This window comes from Sceloporus occidentalis, unplaced genomic scaffold (genome assembly GCF_023333645.1).
Source record: "Sceloporus occidentalis isolate IW3139 unplaced genomic scaffold, rSceOcc1.0.p SCAF_4, whole genome shotgun sequence".
Lineage (NCBI taxonomy): Eukaryota > Metazoa > Chordata > Lepidosauria > Squamata > Phrynosomatidae > Sceloporus > Sceloporus occidentalis.
In genome coordinates, this window is record NW_028316984.1 from 157,750,837 (window position 1) to 157,766,031 (window position 15,195).

At 49.1% G+C, this 15,195-nt stretch overlaps 1 protein-coding gene across 6 annotated transcripts in view; it reads left to right on the forward strand.

Moving 5' to 3' along the window:
• Positions 1–6,223: 6,223 nt before the first annotated feature.
• The window catches only part of NPAS3 (neuronal PAS domain protein 3), a 948,130-nt gene continuing 939,158 nt past the window's right edge, over positions 6,224–15,195 (forward strand). For 2 of the 6 annotated variants that reach the window (XM_089523553.1, XM_089523554.1), the window contains exon 1: positions 11,096–11,168. In XM_089523553.1, coding sequence (XP_089379679.1) covers positions 11,119–11,168 — 50 coding nt within the window. In that variant the 5' untranslated portion in view covers positions 11,096–11,118. Of the gene's footprint in view, positions 6,394–11,095; positions 11,169–15,195 lie in introns of those variants that run through there. The other 4 variants (XM_089523551.1, XM_089523555.1, XM_089523557.1 and 1 more) reach the window with 4 other exon arrangements.

A 15,195-nucleotide genomic window follows, 5' to 3' on the forward strand; every position in this document is an offset into this window, starting at 1 on the left:
CATGACCATGGGATCATCTTTGATAAAGCTGGCTTCCTTGGCTTAGTAATGCAGATGAGCACTGCCCCCTACGGTCAGACACGGCTAGACAATCTTGTCATGGGAAACCCTCTACTTTTACCTTTAGACATGCGATAAGAGACATAATACAGTTGGTCCTTCTTATACACAGATTTTTTACTACACTGATTCAAGTATCCATGGTTTGAAAATGTTCCAAAAAAGTATAAATTTCCAACATCAAACCCTGATTTTCCATTTTTTTAAATAAGGGACACCATTTTGCTATGTCATTATATTTAATGGGGCTTGAGCATCCACAGATTTTGTTATCCACAGGAGATCTTGGAACCAAACCCCAGCGTATAACAAGGGTCCACTGTAATACGTGCATAAGAGCCAGTGTTGCTTCAGTGTTGAAATGGGAGACAAGGGTCTGAATCCCTGCTCAGCCATGGAAACCCAGTGGGTGACTTTGGGCAAGTCACACTCTTTCAACCTCAAAGGAAGGCAAAGGCTACCAACCCCCCTTCTGAACCAATCTTGCCAAGAAAACCCTGTGATATGGTCACCATAATTAGGAAATGACTTGAGAGCACACAACAACAACAACAACAACATGCAAGGTCTTACATAGTAGCAATAGGAATAGCATGTATATCTTTATACTGCATATCAGTGAACTCAGCATTATCTAAATGGTTTACATTCTGTAAGCTAATTGCGCCCAACAAGCTGGATACTCATTTTACTGACCTATGAAAGCATGGAAGCTGAGTTAACCTTGGAGTCTCTGGGATTAAACTCACAACATTGTGCCTGCAGTACCATGATTTTACCATTGCACCACCAGAGCTACCTAAAGGTAATCAGCTATACCTTCAGATTTCAGGCAATTACCAGGTACTATTTTATTTCAACACACATGAAGAACCCCCCCCCCCCCCCGGTCAACAACTGAAACTTTGGTTCCTGCTCATACAGTCATAGTTGGTAAAGACCACAAGGGTCCAGTCCAACTCTTTACCACACAGGAATACACACTCAAAACATTCCTGACAGATGGACATGCAGCCTCTGTTTAAAACTTTTCAAAGAAGGAGGGAGACTCCACCACACTCTGAGACAACACAGTCCACTGTCAAACATCTCTTACCATCAGGATTTTTTCCCTAAGGTTTAAGTGGAATCTCCTTTTCTGTAGTTTGAATCTGTTGCTCTGTGTTCTAGTCTCTGGAGCAGCAGTAAACAAGCTTGCTCCAGCCTCAATATGACATCATGTTTATACCAATCAGTGTAACATGTTGGATAATAGGTTTTCCTACAAAAATAGATCCAGGGAGACAGATTTTAATGTACACATGCAGAATTTTATTTGGAAAACCCAAAGAAAACCCAAAGCAATCAGCCAATGTTAATTTGGATGAGTCTGCTATTTAAAAATGTCTACAATAACAACTGGGGACCTTTTTCTACAAATGCACATACAATTTTGTGTTGGAGACATTTTAACTATGCCAAGAAACATCTGAATGTAGCTTGGAACAATAAAATATACCAACCACTTATGTTTCTTGCAGACTGAAAGGATGTGAGGCACAGAAAGGTGTTTTGGGTGGCACAAACAAGGAGAGAAAGCAAACTGAACTTAAAACAAGTGTGACCAAAATGATGATTATCTGGAATGGAAGCCTGAGGAAAATATAGCCAATGAGAATGGGAAAGAAATAAAATATTAAAAGGGACTGAGGGTAGGTTGTGAAGCTTTTCTAATGTAAAGGTTCCAGATCCAAAATCTTCTTGTGCATTCTTCTACACACACATCCCCCTTCCATTATGATTATATCAGAAACCAGATAAGAAGCAGCACATTTTTTTGCTTTGCTTTTCCACTGCTGTTAGAATGGCAATTCTACCTTATCCATTAAGAACTGAGGGATAAGTCATTCTAAGTGTGGGTCTATGTGTTAAACAAAACCATTACATATATCCCAATGGGTTTTCTAAGAAGCTTCTTTATAGCACTGTGACTGGAAGCAGCTATCCAGGATTTTAATCAGGAGAAGCGCTATCTCAGTTCTACCTGGTGATAACAGTAGTTGGGACTTTCTACATGCAAAAGCATGTGTTCTCCCTCTGACCTCTGGCTCGTCTGACTGTAGCCCACCAGATGCCTTGAGGTTGTTTCTGACTTGGGGAAATCTATTACAGGGTTTTCTTGGCAAGATTTGTTCAGAGGGTTTGCCTTTGCCTTCCTTTCAGCCTGAGAGACTGTGACTTGCCTGAGGTCGTCCAGGTTTCCATGGCTGAACAGAGATTTGAACCCTGATCTTCACAGTTGCTCAAACCACAACATCACACTGCCTTTCAACTAGAAGCTCCTACTTCAGACAGTCTAAGGAATGAAATGCCTGTATTAACAAAGACATGTAAGTACCAAAAGTTTCAAATCATAAACCTATGATTTCTAAGTACAAAGAGATAATTAGCGGCCACAAGCGCTTTGGGAGAAAAGCACTTTGTGAAAAAAACTCAAACTGCTTGACTGCTATTTTTTGGCTGCTTGGGGGAAGGTTGGTCATGGAGATAAAATGATGACATTCTTCCAACAAATACCAATTCTGCTCTCCCAGGTGACTGTCTTCTTCTGTTCCCGAATTTCTACTATTATGGAGAGTGAGCCACTGGAAATTCTTCACACCTAGAATTCTTCTCTTACCTTTTGCAGTGTTCACATTCCTTGGTTACTTTGTCTGCCCCTTTTCCTTTTTCCCTCTTTGAATGCCTGAGCTGTATTTCTAAAAGCTCAACTGAAGTTTTAAGTTACTGCAATGCCAGAAGTGTGCTGGGATGAAATAAAACTCACAAGGGATAGAATTTTTATGGGGGAGTGGGAGAAGCAGTGCCTTCATTTTGGCCTCCCTTAGGTACACCCCTGGCTGGGTCATATGGGCCCTTTGAATGCACATGTTCAAACCAAGAAAAGAAATTGGGCAGGGAATGAACATGTGGATAAGCTTACTTCGGGAAAGTCCTGCTTCTCAATCCCTGAGCATACCCTGAGGACTACATGGCTTTGTCCTCATTGAATTAAAATATTCACCATGTGCCATCACAGAGATTGGGGGGGATTGGAAGGGGGTTAAATAACAGAGGGAAGGAGTGGTGAGGAGGAGAGGAGCTGGCCTGCGTAAATGTCTCACCCATACCATTTGAATTGAGAAGAACCACATCTTGGCTAAATGCAGACTTGGGACTGCTGTGTATCTTCAAGTTATTTCTGGCATATGGTGAAGCCTAAGATTAACCTATTATGGGATTTTCTTGACAGGATTTGTTCAGAGATTTGCCATTGCCAATGCCTTCTCTTGAGGCTGAGAGCACATGACTTGCCCAAGATCACCCAGTGGGTTTCGTGGCCAAGTGCAAATTCGAACCCTGTTCTCCAGAGTCCACTACACCACACTGGCTCACAGGCATGAAATTAACACCATCTTAATTGTTTTTCCCTCACTGATGATTTTTAACATTTTGGCCTGATAAAGAAGCCAGTGGAGCTTTGAAAGCATGCAACATGTATAATGTGCATTTTGGTTACCCCCCCCCCCCGCCCCCATAAAGGTATCCTTGTCTTGTGGATGATGGATGTTATTGTACTTCACTCCATGGCCAACATGGTTGAGGAAGGTGCCAGTGGAGCTTTGAAAGCTTGCAACATGTATTATGTTGGTTGGTCCCATGAAGCTATCACTGCCTTGTGTCTTGAATCCCATTTGTGGGAGAAAGGTGGGATATAAATCTTTGAAATAAATAAATAAATAAATAAATAGATGGATTTTGGCCTCTGCTCCATGGCCAACCTGGCTCCCCCTGGAGATGGAGGGTGGTGCAGTGGTTAAATGCCAGGCCTGCAGCCAGAAGGGTGTGAGTTTGACCCCAAGGAGGGCTCCAAGGTTGACTCAGCCCTTCCATCCTTTCAGAGGTCAGTGAAATGAGTACCCAGCTTGCTGGGGGGCAATAAGCTTACAGACTGTAAACTGCTAAAGGCAGTGCTTCTCAACCTTGGATCCCCCAAGCATTTTAGACTTCAGCTCCCTGAATCCCTAATCATTTGGGCAAGCTGGCTGGGAGTTGAAGTCCAAAACATTAAGAGACCCAAAGGTGGAGAACCACTGGCTTAGAGAGTGCTGGGTTCACTGATAAGCGGCATAGAAATGTACTTGCTATGGCTATTGGTGAGGACTGGAGATTGCAATACCTCCGGGGGACGCTAGGGGAGCCTTGCCTCTGCTTGGGCTGCACTGAGCCGCGCTTCCCTCGCCGTCCATCGGTCAGTCCCTCCCTCCCTCCCTCTGGCTGCCGGGGCCAACGGGGCTTCTGGGGAAGAGGAGGGGGCTTCCCTGCCACAGGCCACCCCTCTCCCCTCCACTCCCCTCGCTTCTCACTCCAGCCCTTTCCAGGGAGTTTGCGAAGGGGCGGCCAGGGAGGTTTTTCAGGCGGGGAAGAGTCATTTGAGTCCTTCCAGCCCCGACGGAGGGGAAGCGCCCTGAACCCCAAAGTCCAGAAAGCGCGGGCTCGTCGGCGTGGGAGAGGGAGAGGGACCCTGGCTGGGGAAGCTCCCGCTTCAGGAGGGGGCAGAGCCAAAGGGAAGGGCCTCCTCCGCTGCAGCGGTCAGCCAGGCTCCGTCGGAGGACCCCCTCGAGGCTGGCAGGCCCCGAGCGGGAGGGAGGGCAGCGCTGAGGGGCCGGGGCTGAGGGGGAGACCCCGACACACTGGAGAGAGAGAGAGAGGGAGGGAGGGAGAGAACAAACACAGACACACACAGAGAGATAAAGACACACACAGAGTGAGCGAGCGAGGGAGGGAAGGAGGGAGAAACACAGAATGAGAGAAACAAACAGAGAGATAAAGACACACTTCCTGAGTGAGTGAGAAAGAGACAAACACGGACACACAGAGAATGAGAGAGACACACAAGCACACACAGACACACACGGAGAGGAAACATAAGAATCCTATAACATCGACACAATAGATACTTTTCGTGGGCCAACCAATAAATTGAATGTTATAGAATTTGCTGTATGATGAACACTATCCCTGGATGTTTTTTAGAGAGAGAGAAACACGCAGATAGAAACACAGGCAGAGACACAGAGATAGACACACACACACAGAGGGACAGAGAGAGGCACACACAGAGAGATACAGACCGAGCGACACCCACAGAGGGAGTCCCTGCCTTGCAAGGTGGAGGCGGGAGAGCAGCCGTGGCTCCCCGCAGCGGAGGGCCGAGAGGGGCTCCCCTCCTGGAAGCGCTGGCCCCTTGGGCCCTCCTCCGCCCCAAAGCCCAGAGCAAGCTAGAGAGAGAAGGAAGGGGGCCAGGAGGAGAGCGAGTTCCCAAGAACTTGGGCTGCCCCACACCTCCTCCTCCGCCTCCTCTCATTCCCCGCTGGCCTCTCTCTCTCTCTCTCTCTCTCTCGGGAGCCGGTCCTTTCCCTCCCCTTTGGCTTCTTGGACCCACCGAGAGGTGGTCAGCTGGGGCCCCTCCCCTCCCCTCTTTCAAGAGAGAGAGAGAGAGAGAGAGAGAGAGAGAGAGAGAGATCCTCCCTGGAAGAGTGTGCGCGCCTTCGGGGGCGGAGTAGGAGGGGAGAGAGAGGGAGGGAGGGAGGGAGGAGGAGGAGGGAGAGGGGCCCGAGGAGGCCCCATTTGCTGCCCATCCTTCTCAGCGCGGCGCTAAAGTCTCTGCGCCCCCTCCTTCTCTCCCTCTCTCCCCCTCCCTTCTCCGTTCGGAGTCTTGGTCGAGCCTCACTCCGTTCCTGGGGCTGAAGAGAGAGAGAAAGAGAAAGAAGAGAGGGAGAGAGAGAGAGAAGAGAGAGGAGACGGAGAGTGCCCGTCTTCCTTCTCTCCTTCCAGCCGCGCACTCCTCCTCCTCCTCCTTCTTCTTCTCCTTCTCCTTGCGGCTCTCCCCTTCCTTCCCCTGGCCAACCCCGGCCCCCTCTTCTGCCTCTCCTCCGGCCCCTTCCCTCCGGAGCCGGGGTCCATCCACGCGTGGGGCCTCCCTCGCCTGCCGCTCCGTCTCCGCCGCTCCCTGATGGGCTGGACGGGGGCTCGGCTCGGGGGCTTCTGCAGCCGCTGCCGCCGCCAACGCCGCCTCCTCCGCCTCCGCAGCCCCGGGGCCTCTCCTCCGCCGACCCTCGCCCGGTGCTGAGGAGCCGCGGGGATGATCCGGATCTTCCCGGATTTCAGCGTCCAGGTGACCGCGGCTGCGGCCGGAGGGGCCGCCGGGCCAGTGCCAGCCGGGCCGGGCATGGGCAGAGCCAACGCCAACGCCGCCAACGCCGCCAACGGGAACCCGCAAAACGTCCAAGGCATCACTTCCTACCAACAACGGTGAGTAGTAGCCCGCAACCTCCCAAGTGCCTCCCTCTCTGCCTGTGAGGGCAGGAAGCCCCTGCCCCGCTTGGGTCTCGATCCTCTCTCTGCTTGCCTTCACCCTTCCTGGCACTTGGAGATTTTGGGCTGGAGGGGAAGGCAAACAAGTAAAACCACTGATTGATTGATTGATTCAGCTGGATAGAGAGGTGTCCCCGCTTTGGCTGGAGCAGAAGCCAACGGGGGAAACAGGTCGGATTTCCCGGCAGCTGAAGGCAAGCGAGGTTCTTTCTCTTCCCAGTAAAGTTTGGGATCCCAGCGGCGCTTAAGCCTTCTTGCCCCAGCGCCTTGGGCTTCCTCCGTGGCAGTGCTGCCCCAGAGGTCTCCTGGATCGCGCCACGGTCACTGACCCCTTCTTTCACTTGGCGGGTCCTCCCCCCCCCCCCCCGGTTTTGCCTTTGCCCGTTTTTATTACCAGAGAAGGAGTCTGTCACCTGTTACTAGAGGGAAGGAAGGAGGGAGGGAGGGAGGGGGGATCCAGCAGGAAGCCCTAAGTGGGCTCAGCCCTGGGCGGCATTCCTGGGATCCCCATTCTGATGCTAATTCCCCCAGCCAGCTTCCCAGACAGACAGACAGACAGATAGACAGACAGACAGACAGAGAGCTCCTTTAGGAAGGAAGCCTCCCCGCCTTGGATGAGGCAAGAAGTCAATGCGAAGTTGAAAGAAGAGAGACCTTCCGCATCTTGTCGCTTTCCCTTTCTCCTCCCCTCCAGTCCCTAAATCCCTAGCATTGTGCCAACAGGGTCTATACTTCCCTTCCTTTTCTAAGATTCTTTAAAACCAACACCCCCAAAAGATAAATAAAGCTCTTTCTTTGTTGTTCACAAAATCATTGGTAATGAAGAAAAAGTAGGAGAGATTCTAGACTGAGCTCTGCCAAATTTTGTTTTCCAAGAGGCTCTAAATATCCTGACTCTTGATCGCATTAAGTCATATCTCGGATGAGGAAAATCCGAAAGAGAAGAATCAGTACTTGAAACTTCAAGGACAAACTTCACCGGTTTGGCCATGATCCCCTGGTTCCTGCTTTCTCCCTCAGGTTCAGTCCAGTTCGCTGTTAGGGACAAGTTTTGTAAAAATAACTTTGCTTTTCTTGAACTTTGGTGATGGTATTTAGCAGTTTTTGTTTCTTGCCAATGTGGGTTAGACGCTGAGATGTCTGAAATCCTCTCAAAGGATGCTAGAGCCTTCACAGAGCCTTTTGAGATTCAGGATCAGGTCATTTTTCTTCATGGAAACAAGAATTCTTTCTATAAAATAAGGGAAGTGTGGCTGTAATAGAAAGGATGGGGGGGGGACTTGGCGTATTGCTTGCCTTCCTTGATATCCAGATGATTTTTTTTTTTTTTTGTCACTCACAGAAGCCCAACATTGCAAGGGATGTTTCCAGAAAGGACAGGGTAAGAGCCCAAAGAGTTTTAATCTGGGAAAGGAGAAGGCAAGGGTCAGAATGGACAGATTAGCTTTTACAGAAATCACCCCTGTCTCTGAAAAGATGTCCATAGAGAGATCTTGTAGCACCTTAGAGGCTAAACTAAAAGAAAGAAATTGGCAGGATTTGCTTTCCTAGACTGAAGTCTACTTGAAAATATCTGTTCCAGGGAAAAGAATCCTCAGTAATTAGTACTGCATTTAATATTGCATTAGATATTAACAAATATTCAAAAATTGCCAACAGATTGGCAAAGTATCATACAAATGCTGTCTCTGGTAAATTGTAGGAACTGGTTTCATTTCATTCAGTGCTTCTATGTAAATACACAGAGGGATGGAGGTACAGCTCTTAGTTCAAGATCAGGTCATTTTTCTTCATGGAAACAGGAATTCTTTCTATAAAATAAAGTGTGGCTGTCATAGAAAGGACAGGGGGGGGGGAACTTGGTTAGTAGTAGTGTCATCTTTTTACAATCCCAAGTCTGTGTCTCCACATTTGTAGCCCTTTCCTTTCATCCACAATGGTGAGTAAAAACCTTCCCACTCTTAGACCTTCATGCAGACCCAAAGCCCAAGGGTGCTCTCCAAATACATCCAGAGGGGGTCTTCCTGATGAGGTTCTGCCCCTGGTTCCAAGGGACTCAGCGGGGCATGGCTGGTCTTCCACACTCCCTGCCAAAAGGAGGTGACACCTGTTAACTTTAGTCTTATTTGGAGGAGGAGAAGGAGGGGAGCGAGGGGGCTGAAGAGAACTCGATCCATTGGGGGGCCTTGGTGGAAACCCGTTTTTATTATAGTCAGATGTGAAAGCATGACTTGTGTGTGTGTCCCTTTTAAAACCCTTAGTAGCTGCTTGTGAGTGCATTGACCAGTTTTGAATGCTGGCAAGATGCAAACGAGTCTTGAAAGCGATGGGACCTAAATCAGGAGGGAGAAGAGGGGCTGCTGCAGAGATCCTGGGGTGGCCTTCCTTCTGAGGGATCGCTGCCTTTTATGGCAGAGACCATCTATTTTGGGGGGTCACTGGCTGCGCCCTGGAGCCCAACTTTCTGGCACTTCGAAAACTTTTCTCTCTCCGCGCGATCCGCTTATAACCCACGGAGCTTTGGGGGTGCTTCCCTGTGTTCACTTTCTCCAAACTGGGCTGGATCACTTTCCAGGTTTGAGAGGCAGATTTCAATGCTCTTGTTTGGGAATCTTTAAAGAAACTTTTCCCCCTCTCTATCTCCGGGTATAAAAGGCCAAAGTTTCACACAGGTCTAAGAGAGCGAGCGCGAGAGGCCAGGGTTTGAGCCCTGGAGATCTGGAGAAAAGGGTTCAAATCCCGGCCAGGCCTTGGAAACTCACCGGGGGGGGGGCCTTGGGCGAGTCACACTCTCTCAGCCTCAGAGGATGGCAAGGGCGGCAAAGCTCTTCTGAAGAAATGGGAAAACCCCAGGATAGGGTTGCCATGAGTCGGAAACGACTGGAAGGCACCCAGCAAGAACAGCAATAGAGCCGACAGGGGAAAGGCGCCTCTGAGAAGGGGCCTGCTTCCTTGTTTTTCTTTAACACACACACACACAGCACATGTCCACTGGCATCCTCCTTTCTTGGATGCACTACACGGAAGGCCAATGTAGGGAGATCTCGTGACCCCTTTGAGGCTAACTGAGAGGAAGAAGTTGGCCGCAGGAGCTTTCCTAGACTTCAGTCCACTTCCTCAGATGCCTGTGGAAAGTGGACTTTCCCAGCCAGGGTCAGGGGAGTCCTTCTGCCAGGAGAACTACGGTAAACCCCGCCTGGCCACAGCTGCCTTACAGCCGCGGGCTCTTTCCCCTCGCAGCCAGGCGTCCGCTCCCTGCCTCCCTCCGTGGCCCCGGGGCGCAGTCGGACGGAGGGCCAGAGTCCGAGGCCTGTGCAGCGGCAACACAACTGGAGGGGCGCTGAAGGCGGGCGCCCTTTCTTCCACACAACAACCCGGGGGACACAAAGGCACGGACGGAGGGGGGCTCATGGAGGTGACTTACAGTTGCACGCTCCCTTGGCCCCTTCACACACAACACTGCGGACTGTTGTCCGTGTGTGTGGGCAAAGTGGTAGCGCTAGTGAGTCTTTTTGATGTTGTGTGTGTGTGTGTGCCAACGTGTGAGGAAAAGTTGGCAGCGGAACGGGCCTATAGACACACACACATCAAAAAGGCGACATTTTTTCCTCACACGTGTGCACAAACACACAATCCCATCAAAAAAGATGCCACCTTTCCCTCACAAAACATACACTGTGAAAAATACGCCTCTCTTTCCTCACACGTGTACACAAAAGACACACACTGTGGAAAACACACCACTTTCCCCTCACATTTGAACACAAGACACACACGACACCCATCGAAAACAGGCCACCATTCCCTCACAGGCGGGCTGTCTTCTGCCTCACAAGCCATTCTCGTCGGAACGGGCTTCCATCCGAAAACGCGTGTCTTGTCTGCGGCTTCCTCCTCCTTCCCTCTCTCTCGCTCCAGAGAGGAAAGTCTGCCAAACTGCAACTCCGAGTGGCGTTGTTGCGCCGGCAGCGGAGCTTCCCGCCTGGTCCCTCTTTTTTACACACACACACACACACAGCCACACAAGCGGCCGGAGCCGAGGAAAGCGGCTAGAGGAAAATGCCTGCTAGGAAAGACTTTCCCCACGCCTTGACTTTTCTGGCTCGGCTTGGCGCTTGAGCCAACCTCTGGCTGGTGTGTTGTGTGTCTGTTGTGGGCCCCTGTCTGGCACACCTGCCCGGCGATGCCAAGGGGCCCGGGTGCCCTCCGGGGCTGCCGGCTGGCTTCCTCCCTCCTCATCCCCGGCCGGCCTTCCATCCCTCCCGCGCCTGGGATGTCTTCTTCGGCAGCGGCGGCGGCGGCGGAGCCTAGGCTCCCTTCTCGGCCCCGCGGCTTCTGGACCCCGGCTTTGGCCGCTGCAGCACCACCAGCACCAGCAGCCGCCGCCGCCGTTGAGCAGCCAAGCAACCTGCGCCAGGATCGCTGCGCCGGGAAGCCGGAGCCCGCCATGGACTTTGCCTCCGCCGGCCTCCCCGAGCAGCAGCAGCAGCAGCAGCAGCGGGGCAGCCATTGCTCCGTCCGCCTCTAGACACACACAAAACCCACAGACACCAGGAGCCGGGGGGGAGGGGGAGGGAAAGAGAGAGTGCATGAGAGAGAGAGAGAGAGAGAGAGGGAAGGGGGGAAGAAGAAAGAGAGAGAGAGAAGAGAAAGCCCAGGAAGATGGCGCCCACCAAGCCGAGCTTTCAGCAGGATCCTTCCAGGCGAGAACGGTAACCCTTTTTTCTCTGCACTGAACCGGCGGCTGGGTCTCTGCATGCCTGGCTGTGCCCACCGGGATGGCTTGCCTCCCTTCCCAGGGAAAGAGGGAGGGAGGGAGGGAGGGGAGGGATGGGGTGGCCGAGGAGGAGGAGGAGGAAGGAGGGGGAAAGGCAGACGGCGGCCGAGACCGAGACCGCAAAGACCCGCGGGGGCTGGGGAGTTTGCCTGGCTGCCTATTTGTTTGCTGCCTCGGCCAGGCTGAGGGGCTCCGAGGAAGAGCACCGCCGCAGCCAAGCCACCCTTCTCCTCTCCCCCCCCCCCCCTCGAAGGAGTCCGGGTTTGGCTCCTGGCAGGAAAGGGGCGGGAGGAGGAGGAGGAGGAGGAGGAGGAATTCCCGGGAGGCAACTTTTGGGCGACGGGGGCTGGGATAGACTTGGCTGGCTGCAGCTGGCCTTGGAGGGGCTGGCCCTGGGTGCGAGGAGCCTTGGCCCAGGCCCCAGGCCCAGGATTGCCTGTTGGAAGGGCCGGCTAGGCCACAAAGCCACCAGCTGGCCGGCGGCAAGTTTCCTTGGGGGTCCCCGCTTCTTCCTCTACCCGAGATTTGAGCTGGGAGTTCCTGCAGAACTTCTTTGTCGCACATAAGGGAGGGAGACATATGCTTTGGGAGGGCTGTGTGTGTGTGTTAGGAACCGCCAGAAGAGTTGGTGGTGTGGCAGTGGAGAGGCTGGCTTTGGGTCCTACAGTCTCCTTGGCTGGCCTTATTGCCTCTCCCCCTCACGCCTCCTCTATAGCTGCATCCACACTGGAGAAATCACCCGGTTTGGCACCGCTTTAACTCTTTGTCTGGCTCAAGGCTATGGAATTCTGGGAGTTGGAGTTTGTTGTGGGGCCCCGACCCCACAACGAACTCCAACTCCCAGAATTCCAAAGAGTTAAAGCAGTGCCAAACCCGGGAGATTTCTCCACTGAAAGTAAAGGGACACATGTGGGGGGAAATCTCTGGAAATGCCCTGGGAAACAGTGGGAGAATCCCTGAAGGGCAGCCCGAGGTGTGGAGGGCTGTTTCAAGCTGTCGCCCTTCTGCTGGAAAGGCTCCTCCAGGGCTCCACAAAGCTGGAAAGCCTGGGTGTGAAGAATACTTTCTGGGTCATTAAAAACTAGCCTTCCTCGAAAGGGAGTTAAGGGACAGAGCTTGGTGCAAATCCAAGGCATGAAGGCACAAGTTCTGCAGAAGGAAAAGTTCTTCAGGGGGAGCAGACACAGAGGATGGGGTTTCGAAAAGGAAGCCATAAAGAAGTGGGGGTGCAAACAAGGAGTTTGCCTTGAGAGGCTTGAGTACCTGGAGTTGAATAGCTTATGGGATGATAGCCTCCCATCTTTGCATCTTCACTAAGCAACAGATTGCAAAGTTTAAAAGTTCACCTGATGTTATTGAAATCCTCAGTGTCACTTGACTATCATAGGCCCAAGAAAAGGCTAAAGTACATGCTGATTTTTTTCACTTCTAGCTTGACCAGTTCTGCTCAGAGGTGAAGCAGATCCCTTGTTAGGATATGAAAACTACCTTTCCAGCAGCTTCTAAAAATGTCTTCTTAATAGTACAAAGCCATATACTGCACACTGACTAATTTGGGAAACCTGAAGAATGGCAATTGTTGCTTTGTGCTGTTTCAATCAGGGCACGAAAGAAAAGACTAAATATAAACCTCTGCATTTGTCGCGGAGAAATAGATATCTGAGGGTGCAATCTGTGCATCAGCTGGATTGAAGTGTTTGGATTTGAGCTGATTTAGTCTCATTTTCTAAATAGGTTTAAATCCAGTTAACTTGCCTTTGTTCGTGCTCTACGCCGCGCTTTGTTCATAACATAAAGTCTTGCGTTTTGCATCTCTAGCTGCAATAAGATATATTCGTGATCAAAATACATCATCTTGGTGTAATTTCAGGAAATCAGAGGTTTAACATTCCTTTACTTCTCCCTTAGCTATGAACATTCAATGTTTTCCCTCCAGTGACTGTAAAAACACTTGTGTTTCTAATAATGTCTTTAACAGCATGGTGTTTTTTTTGCACATGAAAGTGTACATTTTGAGAGGGGGGGAGCCAACACATAAATACCAGTATGTCTTCCCTCCCCCAGCTGAACCAGCGATGTTTGCTTCTTCTTCTTCTTCTTCTTTATGAGCCTGGTACTATATTGGTAATAAGTGTATTTACTGGGACAGCTTCAGTAATCTCTCCAGCAGAGGCATATTTGTGTGCCATTTTTGGAATTTTTTTCTGAGATAGGAATCTGGAAGATAGAATTAATTTCTAGGGGAAACTTCATAGCTGTGCATGAGTGCTTTCTTTATCACCTGTCTCCATTTGGCATTCGAAGAAGGTAAATCAAAGTATGCGATTTGTTATTCTGCTCCACTTGAGAGCTGTACTAAATAACACTTGGTCTGAAAATTCTGATTGAAGTTGTAGGAGGATATACTGTATTTAATTTAATGCCCTTTAATAGCATATTCTTGTTCGGCTCTGATGCTGTCATCTTAAAGGTTGGATCAGAGTAATTTTATCCTGTAGGGAGTGGAATGAGTAATAGTTTCAGAGAGGGGGAAAGAAGCCTAAATCCACAAAACCCCAATAATCAAAGCTTGGCCTAGTGTCCAGATAGGCGATGGTTTTATGCCCTGCAGCTAAACCTGTTGCTACTGTGTATGATACTACAGCCATTTTATGATTAAATGGTACATGGATTGTTTCGTGGGAGCTCTGTTTAAGACATAGCATGTCAGATTGTTGCCTAGAAGACTGCAGTTGTGATTTAAAAAATAAGTGATTCGCCCTGTTCCCCCAAACACAGTGCATACTTTACTTGGATATATAATACAGCAGCTCAGGTCCATATCCACTGGAACTGTACAGGTCCATATCATTTTGTTTATTTTTTTGTTAAATATTATATTTATCACGTACATTGTTAAATGGATTAAGGCAGATGTATTTGGAGTGAGTTCCATTGAACATAGTAGGACGTACGTATGAGAGAATGTGCTGAGGGCTGAATTGCATACGCCACTAAAATAAACAGGAATCCCTGTGCAAAAATGCAGCCTAAGCTTCAGTTTAATACTCACTTGGAAAATGCCATGAAAATGAATAGGGTATTACTATGCATGGTTAGAATTTGGCTGATGCATATTAAAAAATTAAGAAATCATTATGCAATAATTACACACAAAACCTTTATAAATATCAGCATAACATAACTAGTGGTGTGTGTGTGTGTGTGTGGAGGGGGAACACAACTGTGTTTTATGTTTAGCAGCCATGGATAATTTTCTAATGTTAGTTTTTAGATAATTATTTGAGAAAAGTAACTGGACTCCAACTTGTTGCATATTGTTTATAATATTACAAGGTATTAAGTTATGCAGAAGTAGCTTAGGTTTATCCATTTTTGTTGATATCTCCAAGGAAATAATGGATGCAGTTTTGTATATGCTTACCTGGGAGCATACATGTACAGAGGAATGTAGTTTTGAGTAGACATGCATAGGATTGTACTTCAGATAGACACAAGTATAATGAATATGATATGCCAGAGTTATTCATAATCCACACCACTGTTGTAAAGTGTAAAAAAGGTGCCTTTGGTTTTTTATGTATTTTTTCCTACAGTATATGCTTAAACACAGCAGTGATAAATGATGATATGCATTGTCTAACACTTGCTTTTATATAAATAGCTCCAGAAGATTGCTTAAATGATAATCGAAAATATGAAATAGGGTGGCCTTCATATCACAAGGCCAAGGGTCTACAAATGGAAAAACTGAAATAATGAAATATTTCCAAGGCAACAGACTGTCAACAAGAACAGTAATGCATGGGCATATCATAGAGGTACCAGAGAGGATATTAGATCTTATAGCTCTAGATTTAGGAGTTATAACAACCTTTATTAAACAGAGCCTCCCACATTACCACAATGTTTCTGATTCCAGATTTATGGATTAGTAGTTGCACTGATGTTTAGAGTTTGAA